The sequence below is a fragment of the Arvicola amphibius genome, chromosome 5 (genome assembly GCF_903992535.2).
Source record: "Arvicola amphibius chromosome 5, mArvAmp1.2, whole genome shotgun sequence".
NCBI classification, from domain to species: Eukaryota; Metazoa; Chordata; class Mammalia; order Rodentia; family Cricetidae; genus Arvicola; species Arvicola amphibius.
The window spans coordinates 85,899,182-85,915,285 of NC_052051.1; the positions used below are offsets into that span (position 1 = coordinate 85,899,182).

At 47.7% G+C, this 16,104-nt stretch overlaps 1 protein-coding gene across 2 annotated transcripts in view; it reads right to left on the minus strand.

Annotated features, from left to right (window-relative positions):
- Positions 1 to 16,104, minus strand: part of Cables1 (Cdk5 and Abl enzyme substrate 1) — a 100,811-nt gene that overhangs the window by 52,433 nt on the left and 32,274 nt on the right. For both annotated transcript variants that reach the window (XM_038329523.1, XM_038329522.1), the window contains exons 2-3: positions 6,068 to 6,139; positions 405 to 497 (exon numbers count right to left, since the gene is read on the minus strand). In XM_038329523.1, the coding sequence (XP_038185451.1) occupies positions 405 to 497; positions 6,068 to 6,139 (165 nt within the window). The remainder of the gene's footprint in view (positions 1 to 404; positions 498 to 6,067; positions 6,140 to 16,104) is intronic.

Below are 16,104 nucleotides of genomic sequence, written 5' to 3' on the forward strand. Positions count from 1 at the left end.
GGAGAAAGCTTTCCAATAAGTGTCAGCAGACCCAGAACCCGCTGAGGAAAGATCTGCCTGCCAAAGTCCAGATTCCATCCTCCTAAAGAGTTGCCTACATAGCCAAGGCCAAGTTCAGGCATAGATCTGGCAGCCTTTATTGACCAGCCCAGACAGTGCTGCTCAGCAATGAAAACAAACCCAACAAAACAGAAAACAACAACAAAAAGCAACTGTTTCTCTGTGCAAAGTTTTCTGTGAACGCATACTCATGTCCTGTCAGAACTCTCTTCGGGTTCTCCAGGTGGAGATGTCTGGACGCGTGGCATTGGCTATGACCTGCTTAGCTGTGGTCACTAAGCGGTCCTCTCCCTTCCTCTGCCCACCCTCCTGGTGGCCCTGGCAGCTTGGTGCCGCTGTGGTACCTGCCGTTCCTGGTATCGTGCTGGCGCATGTTCTTGATAAAATGAATCTTCTTAAAATTCTTTGGTCTGGGAGAACCTGAGAGTGTTCGACATCTGAAAAAAAAAAGTCATTTTAAAAAACACTATCCTTGCCGAGTGGACAACTGAGCCATCCACACAAAGACAGGAAGGAAAGACCAGACAAAAGGCTGAGTCACCTCGAGGCAGGCAGGAGTGGGGGTGGGGTAGCCTAAGGAAAACAATACAGCCAGCCCAGAGCAAGGAAACTTTTAAAAACCCAATGACAGACAATTTCCTTGCTAATACTGATAACATTTTATGTGCTTCTCTGAAAAGCTAGCTAACTGTTGTCCCCAGTTACAATAATGTAACCTAAATGGGTCCCAAGGACATTAGTCTTGCTGTCATCCTAAATCAACCCAGGTAAAGGGAATAGAACCTTGTAAATTTAAAAGATTTGGGGCTGCAGGGATAACATGCAACATTCATTTCAAAAACAAGCCTGAGTCATTTTCTTCTGGAGCAGGGTCTGGCCTGGAAACCTTGGACAGCTGCCCCAGCTCCTGACTCTGCTTGGGAAGTCACAGCTTAATCTGAATGAGAATTGGGACCTATGTAGTTTCTGTTTCATTTTATTGCTTCAGAATAAATTTTAATAATCAAATACCTATTGAACCAAAGCGACCAAATTTAAAAAGTAAAATCCCTCCTGGAAGTGGGCAGCATTGCTGACTGTGCTTCTCTGCCAGACCACAGCTGAGGAGACTGTTGTAAACTGGGAATGCTGACTTACAGAACCACATGGACACCACTGCCAGAGCCAAAAATACCACCACGACGAGGCTGGAGTTTTGTCTTTATTGTGCCCAGAGTGCGGAGCCCCCCAGCACCAACCAGGAGACCGAGTTCTGTATGCAAAGCAAAGAGCCTTTACTCTTATTCAAGTTCGAACTTGGACTCTCCGTGTGTCTAATGCATCAGCACGATCAGAGAGCCCCAGCTCAGTTGGGGTGGGGGTTTTCTAACAGCAGAGGTTGGGGTGAGGGATTTCTAAGGTTCAGGACCCCTGACTGGCTGACATTTGTCTGGGTGCCCTGGTTAAAGCAGATGGGTGTGTGCTGGGCTAAGGGACATCAGGTGATCCTATCTACAATGGTTGGAATGTTAGGTACTTTCCCCAGTGGATGCGGGTTAATCCATTCCTGGGTGGTCCCAGTTTGTGCTTTTTTCTGGAGTCAGGTGTTGCCTGCCTACTTTCTGGTTGTCTCTCTAGAGCCTGTCTTGGCTGCCCAGGGCCCCACAGTCTTGTCTTGACAAAGCGGATTATGTCCCTTCTATGAGAATCCTTCCTGACTCTGAGCCCAAGAACTGGCTCCTACTGTAGGATGTGGATGTCTATAACCTCACGCTTTCAGAAACAAGCTCTTGAAAAGCACTCCCCACTGAGCTCTGGGTGCGGACAGATCTGTCTCAAGGCCACAAAGGAGGACGTGACTGCACGGGGGGGGGGGGGGGGGGGGGGGGGGGGGGGGGGGGGGTAAGACACCACTTGTGGTGCTACACAGATTATTAGAAGTGGGTTAAGCAAGATGTGAGAATTAGACAATAAGAGGCTGGAACTAATGGGCCAGGCAGTGTTTAAAAAAATACAGTTTGTGTGTTGTTATTTCGGGGCATAAGCTAGCCAGGCAGCCGGGAGCTGGGAGGCAGGAACATAGCCCACAGCTCATCACTACACTAGGCTACAGGGCAACTCCAGTCTTTACTCTCCTGCAGGGCAATCTCCAAGATGGGGGTGGGCCTGGTCCACCCCCATTTACCCTGACTAACCCCTCCAGCAGAGGCCAGCCTTTCTGGAAGCCCTTTCTTAGAGTCCAGATCACAATATATTTAAAAAACAAAACAAAACCACCCTAAAATATAACCTCACAATAATGCAAATCAATGCAGGCCCAAACAAAGGCATTACAGCCAGACAGTGTCCTCTGGTGGGTTTACTAGGAAACACCCTCCCGTGGGCTGTGTGTCCAGAGGGAAGCCCCACTTCCTGTCACTGTTCATTCCAGTGGGCTGAAGCTTCAGCAGACCATGGTCCTCCCAGCCTCCAACCCTGAAGTTACTGTACCCTTGATCACGACCACTCAGGGTTCGCAACTAACAACTCTGTTAGCAACTCTTCCAGTCCCCAACGCCATTAACACTGTGAGAACTAAATGTATATGCACACATGTGTGTGTGTTTCATAAACGGCCAAGTAACCATTGGCATGAAGGCACTTACACACGTGCATGCACACACAGTCATATACAAATCTCAAGTGTTACATTATTAATAAGCTGTGAGGTGGGTGGGAGGAGGGGGATGGGCCTCCATATTCTCAAGACAGCAACCCTTATTAAAGGCTTGGAATTCGGAGCTTTAAGCGGAATTTCTTTGGAAGCCTTCAGAGTGCTGCCTGAAGAAAGCAAGTAAAGGCAGAACCAGAGGGGGCCTCCACCTTTAAGAAGGGGCTCAAGGGAACACAGAATGAAACAGACCCAGAACCCCAAACTGCTCCCATGCTGACTCCAGGTTTACCAGCCCCTTGAGGTTCCCACTGTCTTACACAGAAGGGGTGGCCGAGGGGGAAAGAACGGTTGAGGTTTACTCATAAAAGAAGCTGTGCCTCCAGGGGATTCTGGGTAGGGCCGTAAGTTTAAGACTGTCCTGTTCTTCACTCTGCCCCAACCCCAAACCAGAGCTTTCTGCACCAGCCAGTCTGACCCGAAGCAGGATGGTGAGCTCACCAAGTCTGTCACCTGACAAGCTCTGGATCCTACTGGGCCCTGACGACAGAATGAAGGGGAACAACCCGGGGGCTGCAGAGAGGAACCCTCATTCCTTGGGCTGCCGTGGAGACTGGAGGCAGCAAGAAGGGCCACAGCTGGATGAGTAGGTGGCCGCAGCGACAACAGAGGTGGCTCCAACACCCAAGTCTAGGAAAGCGGGCAGACGCTGGCGACTGCCACGGCCACAGGAGGCCAATCAAGGCTGCGTTCCTAGTGTGCTGTTTGGGGGTCCCCAGTAATCACCAAGCGGTGGCAAACTCCTCAAAGTCCTCCCATTCTTGGAGCTCTGGGTGTGCTCAGGAAACACTGACTGTGATACACTGAGAAAGGATAACAATAGAAGTCCTATCTCTGGGTGTCAGCTCCATGCACCCCACTAACCTAAGCCTTACTCAGCAAGCTGCGTGCTATGCTGCTTCTTAAAAAGCATCTAACCAAAACACCAGGGAATCAAAGACACGCTTTAAGAGCGCTATTAGCAACAATTGCCAAGGAAACTGGAACACTGGGCCACAGGTGACAGCAGGTCAGGCAGAGGATGATTCACAAAGCTGGCTGCATTATCATGTAAATACCTATTTAAAAGCACACACTTTGAGTGAAGCTAAATTAAATGAGGAGAGAATTAAATTAAAAACTAATTCAATGAACATTTAGCTCTTCCTTGTTAGCGCTGATTATAGGATACACTTAATTACGCTTTAATAGGTGCCAAGGAGGCAACTGCTTTGCATACTAACCTTAAAAGCAGACTGGGCTCAGAGCCTTCCTCACACCCGTGTCTTCCCACCATCCCCAGAACACTTCAGTGCCACTGCTGGGACATTTCCTGTCAGAGGCGGCAAACCGACTTCACAGGTCAGCCTTTCTGGGCCTTCACATTTTATGGATGGGAGAACCGAGGTTCAACTACTGCCAGCGAGTCCTACACTCCCAACTAGCGTGGCTTCTTCTACATGGCTTATTTCCTGGGAGCAGGACATCTTAGCAAATGCGAACGCCTTTTCTGTAGTGGTCACGCTTATTTGCTTATTTATGTATGTAGGTACTGACTAATGGGGCACACGTGGGCCACGCAGCGCTGTGTGGAGACCAAGAACAATCCTATAGGTTGTTCTCTGCTACTTGTGGGCTCCAGGGACCAAACTCCAGGCAGCAGGACTGACGGCCAGTGCCCTCGCCCACTGAGAATTTCACTGGCCCTGAGAAGTTGGGGTTTTTTATTGTTTTGTTTTGGAAGTTCATTTAGAGAAATAAAGACTTAAAAAACTGCCTTTGTTTTTAGGTTACTTTTAGATGTTTACATTTACACAAGTTCCCTTTGAAATTCAGGAGAATCTTCTGTAAGCACAGTCCGGAGAAGTCAGTTACTGCAGGATAGGCTGTTCTCACTCTTCCTCCAGTCTGGGGCTAATGGGACCCAAGCCAATCTCAGCCCTCTAACTTCCTGGGGACAAAATGGCCTGATCTTGAACCCTCGTGAGGGCAATTTTTACCTCTACCCAGATCGGCTGGGGTTCTTCTGCTAACAATTGTCACACAACTCCAAACACTGGCTTGGAGAGCACTAGGCCCCTCTCCTTTCTCCTTGCTGAGGTCGGGGTGGAGGCAGAGATGACGTGCCGCTCTGAGGCCAGTCACGTGCTGCCACCTGGGAGCGTTGCCTTTCCTCCTCCCTGCTCACCAATTACTTGGACCAAAGCCAGTTCCCAGCCTTGCGTTTCAATGGAGCTGGTGTGTGGTGCCTTCAGGGAAGTGGCTTCTTCCTGTCCGCCTCACAGAACATGTCCTTTGGGGCTTCTGGGAGTCTGGTATATTTCCAGAGACTTCAAAAGTAGAGACCAGCCTACCAGACCCTGGCCTTCAGGATGATGTCAGTGACCACATTCACAGTCACCTGATATCTGGGTTTGTTCCTCTGCTCCCCAGATTGGTGAGGAGCCCTCTCAGGACATCGCTCTGCCCTCCACCGTGGCACGGCCCAGGCTCCAGGGAGAAGCTACATCCTAGAGTGTAGCCAAGCAGATGGAACCCAGATGCAGGCTCAGGAAGGGCTGAAGTCAGTCCACACCTGTCTCCTTGGCCTTGGCTATTTCAAAGGATGGAGCCAGACACTTTTCCCTTGCCAGCTTGGAGCTGCAGGGAGAAGGCAAGAAGACACAACATGCAAGTGTTTTCTCCTTCACAAGGAAAGCCTGAACAGAGCTGTGCATCGATGTGGGCCAAAGGAGAGGGCAGGACGAGGGGAGGGAACCTGCCGTCACAAGCAATTGCTGTCATCCCAAAAATGTGCTTTGCTATGCTAGCACGTTTTCTAATCTGGAAGGAAAAATGGAATGGAATGCTGCCAAACCCAAGGGAGTACTTGCAACTATCTTCACCAGGTTGCCCCAGCAACTAGCTAAGGAGTGATGTCACTATCACCTCCTGAGGAGATCTGGTTGCTTCTCCTGCTGAGAGAGAAGCCTAAGATCTTAAGTACTGTGTAATGCCAGGGCTAATATGGCTCTGTTTCCATAAAGAGCCACTTTTAAGATGAAAGGGCAGCTGGGGCTGAGACTCAAGAGCCACCACAGATGGCAAGAGGAGGCCTTGGGTGCCATCCTCAGCTCCTCAGATCAACAACAACCACAGGAAAAAGAACCACCAAGTCTGCAAGCAGCTTGGCCTGCCCCAGTCTATTGATGGAGCATCCTAGTTTTCACGTCTTCAGGGTTGGGTTCCACATAGAACTCTTTGTCCCTGGGAGTCAATTACTTATCCTCAAAATTTAGTTCAGAAGATTAGGAGCTAAAAACTGCCAGCTGTTACACACATGAAGCACGGAGAACTTACCTCCGGAGAGGGGCATTCTCCTCAATATCTTCCAGGGTCTCTAAAGACGATCTCTGGGAGATAAGGCGACGCCTACAGAGACAGAAATCCAGGAGTTATTAGTGCACAGTAAAACTGATCAGAAACTGTGGGAATTTCTATCAGGAGAAAAACAAAACAAAAACAAACCCCAGCATAATGTGGCTCTCAGTACATTCTAAACAACTGTCCTACGCCCACAGGCAGTGTGGTCCTCACCCCTCATCAAGGAAACTTTGTGGTGATATTTCATTTGCGTTTGACCAAACAAAGCTTGCCTGAAGATCAGAGTGCAGAGTTAAGCCACTAGAGGCCAGGGAGTGGTGGCACACACCTTTAATCCCACGACTCAGGGACAGAGGCAGAGGGATCTCTGTTAGTTCAAGGCCACTCTGGGCTACACTAGATTAATCCAGTCTCAAAAGAAACAGAGACAGGCAGTGGTGGCTCACACCTTTAATCCTAGCACTTGGGATCCCATGCCTTTAATCCCAGCACACGGGAGGTGGAGACAGGAAGGGATACGGAGAGAGGAATATAAGGCAGGAGGAGACAGGAGCTCAGTGCAGTCTGAGATTTGGTGGAGACCGATGGAGTCTGGAGATGCATCAGTCTGAGGACAGCCTGAGGGTCTGGTGGAGGTAAAAGGTTCTCTCTAGTGGCTGACTGCTCTGCTTCTCTGATCTCTCAGCTTTCATCCCTAATATCTGACTCTGGGTTTTTATTAAGAACAGTTAGAATCCGTGCTATAAAACTTCACTTTGCAACAGACACAGACCACTACAGAAAGTCACGGCCAATCAAAATGCAAAGCTGTGGAGCCCAGGCCCAGTGGACACAAAACACCCTACCCCTAAGGGTCAGGGAACATTGTGGGAGAGGCAGTAGAAGGATTATAAGGGCCAGAGGGCCAAGGAGTGCTGAGCCGGGGTCCCCGAGCAAAGTCAAAGCCTCACCAACACGACTGCCTAAACACGAGCTGAACAAGGACAGCAATGGGCATATGTGCAGTGTGCAGGGTGGGGAGGGGAAATAAGAAATGCTGAGAGTGGAGAAGTCTTCCCCAGGGAGGAACGTACCAATTGGCTATCTAATACCAAGTAGCTAGCCTTGAAAACATGTACCTGTAAGTAACATTATCTAGACTGAGCAGGCTATATTTATGTATTTAAGAATATATGTATACATACACATATATGCATTAACAACAATTAATAAAAAAGAGGTCAAGAATCGGAAAGAGCAGGGAGGGCTATATGGGAGGACTCAGAGGAAAGAACAGAAAGGGGGAAATGATTTCATTACAAAGAAAGGAGTTCTGGCAAGATTCGGTGGGTCCTGAGAGTTCCTTCCCGTGTGGGAGAATTGATGCCCCAAGTTTGCCATCTGACTGCCACATGTCCTTGGTAGCACGTGTGCACCTGGCCCACACCCCACATAATAATAATAAACAAAATTAAAACAAAGCAGATTAAGACAAAAGCTATCTTTAAAGAGGCTGCTGTGGGGGCTGCCACGCCATCTTGCTTGCCTGCATCTTGATAATGCCACTCAGGAAGAGGTCTCTTTGTGGTGGTTATAGAAGCAGAAGACCTGTTTCAAGCATCCATTGCCAAAATGAAAATTTGGCATTCTTTTTTTTCCCTGAAAATTCATGACAAAAACAACATGATGCCTCTTACAATACACAGGATTGCTGAGGCACCACGAGCTTTCCTGAGCATATGCTGTTAAGAATTCAAACGTTGATCATTTGAACTGATGGAAATTCAGTTTTGAAAACACATTTTATCATTTGTGTACCCGTGTCTGTCTACATGTGTACGTGGGTGCATGCATGTACAAGCCAAAGGGCAACTTTGGATTCCGTTCCTCTCGGGAACTACCCATCTTTACTGAGACAAGGTGTATTGGTTCAGGTTTCTATCACTGTGAAGAGACACCATGACCACAACAACACTTAGAAAGGAAAACATTTAACTCGGGTGGCAGCTTACAGTTTCAGAGGTTTAGTCCTTTATCATCATGGCGGGGAGCATGGCACATGCAGGCAGATATGGAGCTGGAAAAGGAGCTGCTCCATGCTGATGTCCAGGCAGCAGGAAGTAGACTGAAACACTAGGAGGTATCTTGAGCACAGGAAACCTCAAAGTCTGCCTCCACAGTGACACACTTCCTCCAGCAAGGCCATACCCACTACAACAAAGCCTTATCTCCTACTGCCACTATGAGATTATGGGGGCCAATTGCATTCAAACTATCACACAAGGTATCTTACTAGGACTGGGGTTTATGGATTCAGCTATGCTGACTGGCCATTAGGCTCCAGGGAGCTTCGTGTCTCCACCTCATCAGCATGTGAAGGCATGCCAGCCTGCCCAGCTGTTGACATGGGCACTGGGGATTGAACTCAGGTCTTCATGCTTGCACGGCTAGTGCCTGAGCTCTTGACTCTTGCCTTCAATCATGTGTAAACAGTTACTATCTCAGAAAGGCCATGACACTTCTGGAGAGCTGGGAACAAATGATTGAGGCTAACCCTCAGAGACCAGTGAGAAGGAATACTTAGCACGACAACTTTTCGGTTGTCCAACTGCATATGGCTTTTCCAACCTAGTTTCTTTTGGCAGGCCGAAATAAGACATGGCCTTGGTAACTAAGAAGATCTGCCTCCATGCCTCCATGCCCTGTCTTACTGCCCATGCCTCCATGTCTCCCATGTCTGTGGAATTGTAGTGTACCCCTGGCACCACCCAAGCCTTGAAGTCAGAAGCAAAGGATTAACAGATTAATGGGGTGCATCCCTAAACATCACTGGACACAACAGCCACACTCAGAAGTAAATGTAAGTTACAGATACTGAAGTCTCAACCAGTCCTCAACCAATACGCTCAGCCTCCCTTTGTAGAACAGGAGTTTGGGGTGAGCACTGAAGGGTGTGCCCCTTGAGAACTGTCCTCCCTCCCGTAATCACCCTAGCAGGTCCCTGTAAGCTCTGAAGCCATTGCTCAGGAGTAGGCGTAATCCAGGTCCCAGTCAAGCTCAGCCAGGCTCCCCCAGCCCCGAAGACACTGTCTGTCCAGTTAAACAGTATGACTGCTGGCCTGGCTTTGGGACACGTGCCTGCCATTCTTTAGGGGCTTGAGTTCAAGCAGGAATTCACAGAACCACTGGAAAATTCCTTAATCTTTTGAGACTACCTTTCTTAGAGACAAAATGAAGAGTAGCTAAATCTCCCCGAAATCCAGGAGCCCCCCTCCCCAGGCTCCTCCTCCACCTCTCTGGTCCACCAAAGTGCAGATTCCAAAGGCACTTCTGTAGAAAAGCTGCATCCAGTTCAGCTCTTCCCACCCAGGGAAAGAGGGCTGCATATTTGGAACACATTGCGTTAGAATACATCTTCTATACTGTTCTAAGAACTTGCTTTTTTTCTTAATCAGCACATTGGGTATTTTTCTCATAAGCTGAACAGGTATAGAGTCACACATGAACGTTATTACAGACTAAATGTTTTCTTTCCCCAACCCAGCCCCTCGGCTCACATGAAATCCTAACACTCAATGTGGCAGTATTAAGATGTGGAGTCTGGGAGACAATTAGGTCATAAGAGAGGAGCCCCCAGGAGTGGGATGGGTGCCTTTACAAAGAGGCCCCAAGAAAGCACTCCAATTCCTTTTCTGCCACATGAGGTCACATGGGGAAGTCAGCTGTCTGTAAACTCACCAGTCCAAACACCAAGCTAGCAGACTGTCTACAGGCTTCCAGGCCCTTACTGTGAGAATGCAAATTTCGTCTCTGGTGGTTTGTTACAGTGGCCTAGCTAAGACAGACAGACAGACAGAGACAAAGATAGATGGACACTCAAGAGTTCAAACCTTTAAAAGGCGAAGAAAACCTCAACCTTGAATGTTCACCTGTTCCTTTAAATCAATGGGCACTTCCCTTAGTCATGAAGATTTCTTGAGATACAGGTACACAACCTAGAAAAACCCACTATCGGTCATGGTAAGAAACTCTAACACAGTGCCAAGACAAGCCAGCAGCAATGCTTGCCCTTCTTAAGATAAAGACCTGCTTGTTATTAGAAGGCTGTGTCCTGTGAGCTAGCCACAGTGATCATCTCCACCCCTTACCATGCTGAACCCTTACAGGAGCCATGGCAACGGCTTTTCCCTACCCTTCTATCTGCAGGAAGCTGTGTGGATGAGGTAGCTGAGGGCAGGCAGCCAGCTTTCGCAGCCACTTTCACCCTGCAATTTGTTTCCTAGGCTAAGCGCATTACTGGGCCACCCCTCTACCATAGACACAGCTGATAAGCAAAAGTCTTTGCATATTGTAAAGACTGATAAAGAATACTTAGCCTTTAAACAGCATGCTACTTTATTAACCACACAGACATTCAGTAATAGAACCACAAGACTCAGACACAAGCATTATGTGCTGAAGTCACTGAATCAAAGTACCTATGATTAGCAGACCGAGCCACACCTAGGGACTGCCCTCTTGTCTGATAATTATATGCAAGGACCTACCATGCCGGCCACACTGACTGCAGTGTGGTTCACACTTAATGTCCAGTGTTAGCCAGCTTCCTAAAAGCATTTCAGACTCATCTCAAAACACTAAACACAGGATGCTGAGCAAGAAAGGAGCTGAGATCCACGAGAGTGATCTACATATCTGAATACACCCAGATGATCCAAAGTGTTCTACTTGTAATTAAGCACATACAGCTCATCTGCAAGAGGTCACTGGACACCCCAGGGACCTGCAGATGGGCAGAGTGGCCATGTACACTGAGAGCTTAAGAGGAAGTCGCTGGGGGTAAAGGAAGAGAGTTACACAGTAGATAGTGAGGGTAAAAGAGGGGGACCCAGCATCCCTAATGCTTCTTAGCACAGGAGAGCCATTATCTCCATCTCTAGGGCAGGAGCAGCTGTCATCCATCCATCCTGTCCTGGGGCACGTGGCGCCATGGCCTAACCATTCTGAAAGGCTCCCTAGTGGCCACTGTCTTCATCCTGCCCAGCAGTGACTCTGAGGACCCTGGGAGAGTGAAGGAGGCAGAAACCACAGTGGCCAGGGAATCTTAGAAGGACTGGCCAAGGAGTGGAAAGCCCTGGCCCAAGAGTAAGGACCAGTTTATGTGTTAAAAGTTGACTCCTGGGCCTTGGTGTGTGCCCTTGTGTAAAACAAGGAAGGCACCTTAAGCCAATGCACTTGAGCCTTGCTGCATCTCAGAATGGCCCTTGTAAAGTCTGCCCCTTGGGCCTGCCTCCAGAGAGTCTGCTTATTTGTCTGGGCTGGGCTAAAAGCATTTTCTTAAACCACCAGGGGATTCTAATGAGAAGGACAGTAGATTCCACTAAAGGAGGTCACTGCCAACAGCCTGCTCTGGTCAAGGGTGAGTGACCCTCATTTAATTCCCTTACTCGCCTGCATCGGTGGCACACTTGGAATCGAGGTTATCATAACCAGCCCCGAGCAAGGACCTGTCTCCTTCATCCTTGCATGGAAAACTTACAAAGGTCACCGAGCAAAGGAGAGTAGATCACTGAGGCTAGGGAGGACACAAGCAGGGACCTAGTACAGTGCACTTGGATGCCACACACATACAAAGGGCCAGAAGAGTGAGGATCTTGGTCTGTTTTCTCTGGAACCAAAACTGGGTGGACAGGTAGGGCCCTTGTGCAGCAGCCATGCCAAAGGTTTCCTGCCTTGACGTTCTGTCTGCCTGCGTGGAACCCACTCACACAATGTTCCGGGCTATGAGTTGGGCTACTGGAGGGCAGAGTTAGCTCTTCACAGGTGTGGTAAGTGATGGTAGAGACCTTCATTACATAAGCAGGTGACAAGATGGGGACATGATGATCACATCTGTTCAGATGGTTGTTAAAAATAAAAGGAAAAACATTTAGTATATCCTCAAGCATATAATTTATCTGCCTTAGTGTTGTGCCCATTGATCAATCTCGTCCCTCCCCACAAGACCAAATAAGACAAGACAGAGGACTTTTGGACTAGTTAATTTTCTACTGCTCTGATCAGACATCACAACTAAGACAACATACAGAAGAAAGAGTTTGTTTGGGGCTTACGGTTTCAGGAGCCGATGACCGTGGCAGCAGGGAACAAGGAAGCAGGAGGCAGGCATGGAACTGAGCAGGAGTTCAAACCTCACATACTGATCCACAAGTACCAGGCAGAGAAAGATAATTGGGAATGGCAGGGATGTTTATTTGAAAACTTCAAAGCTAACCCCAGTGACACATCTCCGACAAGGCCGCACCTTCTAAGCCTTCTCAAACAGTTGCACCAGCTGGGAACCAACTGTTTTAGCTAAGGTTTCTATTGTGAAGAGACACCATGACCACAGCAACTTTTTTTTTAAAGATTTATTTTATTTATTACGCATACAATGTTTTGTCTGCGTGCTTGCCTGAAGACCAGAAGAGGGCATCAGATCTGTAAGATGGTTGTCAGCCACCATGTGATTGCTGGGAATTGAACTCAGGACCTCTGGAAGAATAGCCAGTGCTCTTTACCTCTGAGCCATCTCTCCAGCCCCGCAGCAACTCTTATAAGGAAAACATTTAATTGGGGTGGCTGGCTTACAGTTTCAGAGGCTCAGTCCATTATCATCAGAACAGAAAGCATGGTGGCGTGCAGGCAGACATGGTGCTAGTACTGAGAATCCTACATCTTGCAGGCAACAGGAAGCTGATTGAGACATTGGGCAGAAACCTGAGCATAGGAATCCTTAAAGTCCACCCCCACAGTGACACTGCCTCCAATAAGGTCATACCCACTCCAACAAAGCCACATCTACTAATAGTGTCACTCCCTAGGAGATTATGGGGGCCAATTCCATTCAAACCACCACATTCCACTCTCTGGTCCCATAAGTTTGTAACAATATCATAATGCCAAATACACTTAGTTCAACTTCAAAAGTCCCCATAGTCAATAACAGTCCCAATCCTGCTTCAAAGTTCAAAGTCTCTTTTGAGATTTAACTACAATCCTCTGTAAAATCAAAATCAAAAAGCAGATCACATACTTCAAACACACTATGGCACAAGATATACATTACCGTTCTAAAACACAGGAAAGGGAGAATAATAAGGAAATACTGGACGAAAGCAAGACCGAAAACCAGCTGGGCAAACTCCAAACTTTACATCTCTATGTTTGAAGTCAAAACACTCTCAGACCTCCAACTCTGTTCATTTTTTACTGCAACACACTTTCTCTCTTGGGCTGATTCCACTCCCCATTAGCAGCTGTTCTTGGCAGGTATCCCCAGACTCTGGCATCTCCAGCATCTTGGGTTCTCCAAAGCAACCCAGGCTTCAACGCCACAGCTCACACAATGGCCTCTCTACTAGGCCTCCATTCAGGGATAGCCCCGGCACATGTCTGGCCTCAGTAGCTTTCCTTTGCCATGGAGGCAAATTCCATAGCTCATTCCTTCTATCCTTAACTCTAAAGCCAGAAGCAGGTGGCTGAAGCTGCCAAGTTCTGCTGTTACTGGGGCAGGAGCATGGCTCCCTTGTTTAATTACATCATCACCAGCTTTCTGTCCTTTACTGCCTAAACTTAGTTGTTCTGAAACTAGATCTCTAGACCAGGCTGGCTTCAAACTCAGAGATCCACCAGCCTCTGCTTCCCAAGTGCTGGGATTAAAAGTGTGCGCCACCACACCCAGCTCTAAGCTTTTCTTTGTTTCTTTGCACACATTGGAAATTTAGCTGGGTGGGATCTTGCCCTGAGCTCACCACTCCCTTTATTCCATCTCTTAATCCATTTATCTCCTTGAACTCAGAATTTAGCTCCATTCCACTTCTTGGTGCTCTTTTTCTTCTCAAAAGTTATATTTTGTAATTTACCCTGCTCAGCTTAATCCTTTTCATTATAAATCTTCATTAGAGTAATATCCATATAATATCATAATATTATTACCAGTAATATTCACATGACAGAGTCTATACTAAGATGTTTTGAGATTTCTTCTGCCAATGGAATCATTCCAAAACTCTTCACTTTAACTTCAGGCAGATACTTTGGACAAGGGCAAAGAGCAGCCCCTTTCTTCACCAAAATATCACAAGAAAGGTCTCTAGGCAACATATTAAAATTCTTCTTCTCTGAAATCTCGAAGGAGCCCCAACAGTTCAAATGACTCTCAGCCTACTGTCTTCCATGTTCCTACTAGTATGGTCCATTACGCATCACTTAAAGCATTCCCCTGCTTTCACAATCCAAGGCACCAAGTCCAAATCTCTCCAAACAAAAACATGGTCAGGCCACTTCTGGTACCAACTTCTTAGGTAGGGTTTCTGTTGCTGTGAACATTTAATTGGGGGGCTGGTTTAGAGTTTCAGAGGTGCAGTCCATTATCATCTCAGTGGGGAACACGGCGGCATGCAGGCAGACATGGTGATGGAGCAGCTGAGAGTCCAACATCTTGTAAACAACAGGAAGTCGACTGAGACCTGAGCATAGGAATCCTCAAAGCCCGTCCCCACAGTTGACACACTTCCTCCAACAAGGCCATACCCACTCCAATAAAGCCACACCTCCTAATAGATTGTGGAGGCCAATTACATTCAAACTACCATACCAACCATTCAAATAAATGACCCATGGGAGCGCTTCTCATTCAAATAATCACAGCTGCCTAGGGAAGGGCTATGCCACCCTCTCCTGGGTATTCCTGGGAAGGGACCAGGCTCAGTAAACTACAGAAGTCCTTCTTTAGGCAGGTGGGCAGTCCCAAACTTCCCTTAGAATGGTACTTGGCCTTCTCCTTTATATATAATTAGTGAACAATGTTTGATGTCTGAACCTCCATTCTACCTCATAAGACCCAGAGTCCATTCTTGGAAAGTTCCCCACTGCTGAATAGGGAAAAGGTGGGCTGGATAAGGCAAAACCCCACCTTTATCTTATAAACTAGGGAAGCTTGAAACCCCAGGCTCCTTCACAGACTCAGAGACTTTAAAAGTCTCGGGCCCTTGGGTTGAGGCTTGCCAGCCTAGAAGGCAGAGCAGGCCTTTGTAAGATGTGGGAAGATCTCCTATTTCTTGAGCACAAGCCTCGTGCCCTGACTCATGCCCCCTGCCTCAAGGACATAGTCTTTGCTCTGCCAAAAAAAGGTTGTAGTGTCCTAAAACACATGGCATTTCTCTGCCATCTGTCGCTGGTTTACTATGGATGTCTGCTATTTAAAGGAACCCTATCTACGGTACAGTGCTATATAGAAACCTGCATCTGCCATCACTCCTGTGTTTCTTGTGAACATGATGTTTCCCAAAGACAAGGCTCTCAAAGCAAAGCCGAACTCCCGAACGTTCTGCTGCTGCTTCTTTTTCAGCGTTTTAAACTCCTAAGAGCCACAGCCTCTGAGTTGGTGCTACAGTCTGCAAATAAGGTAAGGTAATGCAGGCCATGCGTTGCAAACTTTAAAGTCAAAATTCAAGAGGATTCTTAGTGGATGTCAAATCGCTTCGCTGAGATAGGCCTTGGGTCCTAAAGCAAAATGGCCTTCACTCCCAATCACCAGACAAGCTTTGTCCTGTCGCTACAGATCAGAAGCTTCATGGAGAAAGCTGCTGAACTTAAGCACAGCCCCTAGTGGCTCAGCTAGCAACAAGAAGTGTTTAAAAGAGTAGAGGGAACCTCAGGCTAGCTGTGGAATCTGACAGGGCAGTGACATACTGCCTGGGCTGGGTCAGCAGTCACAGAACCAGTCAGGCTAACACCTCCCCAGCAGTTTACTGGGTAAAGGCCTCCCAGCCAGCCTGCTGCGCACACCAGCCTCCTTCCCACATTACTGCTGACTGTTCTGATGTCAGAGCCATCCCAGGATACAGACCACAGTGATTAGAAATCCCCAGGGGCTATTGGAGTCTTCCTCAGAAGGAAGAAAAACAGGTTCATTTTTTATGAAAAAAGAGAGGTTTTCTAGAGAAAGCACATAATTGGTTGTCCAATGCCAAACAGTCAGCTCTGAAAAC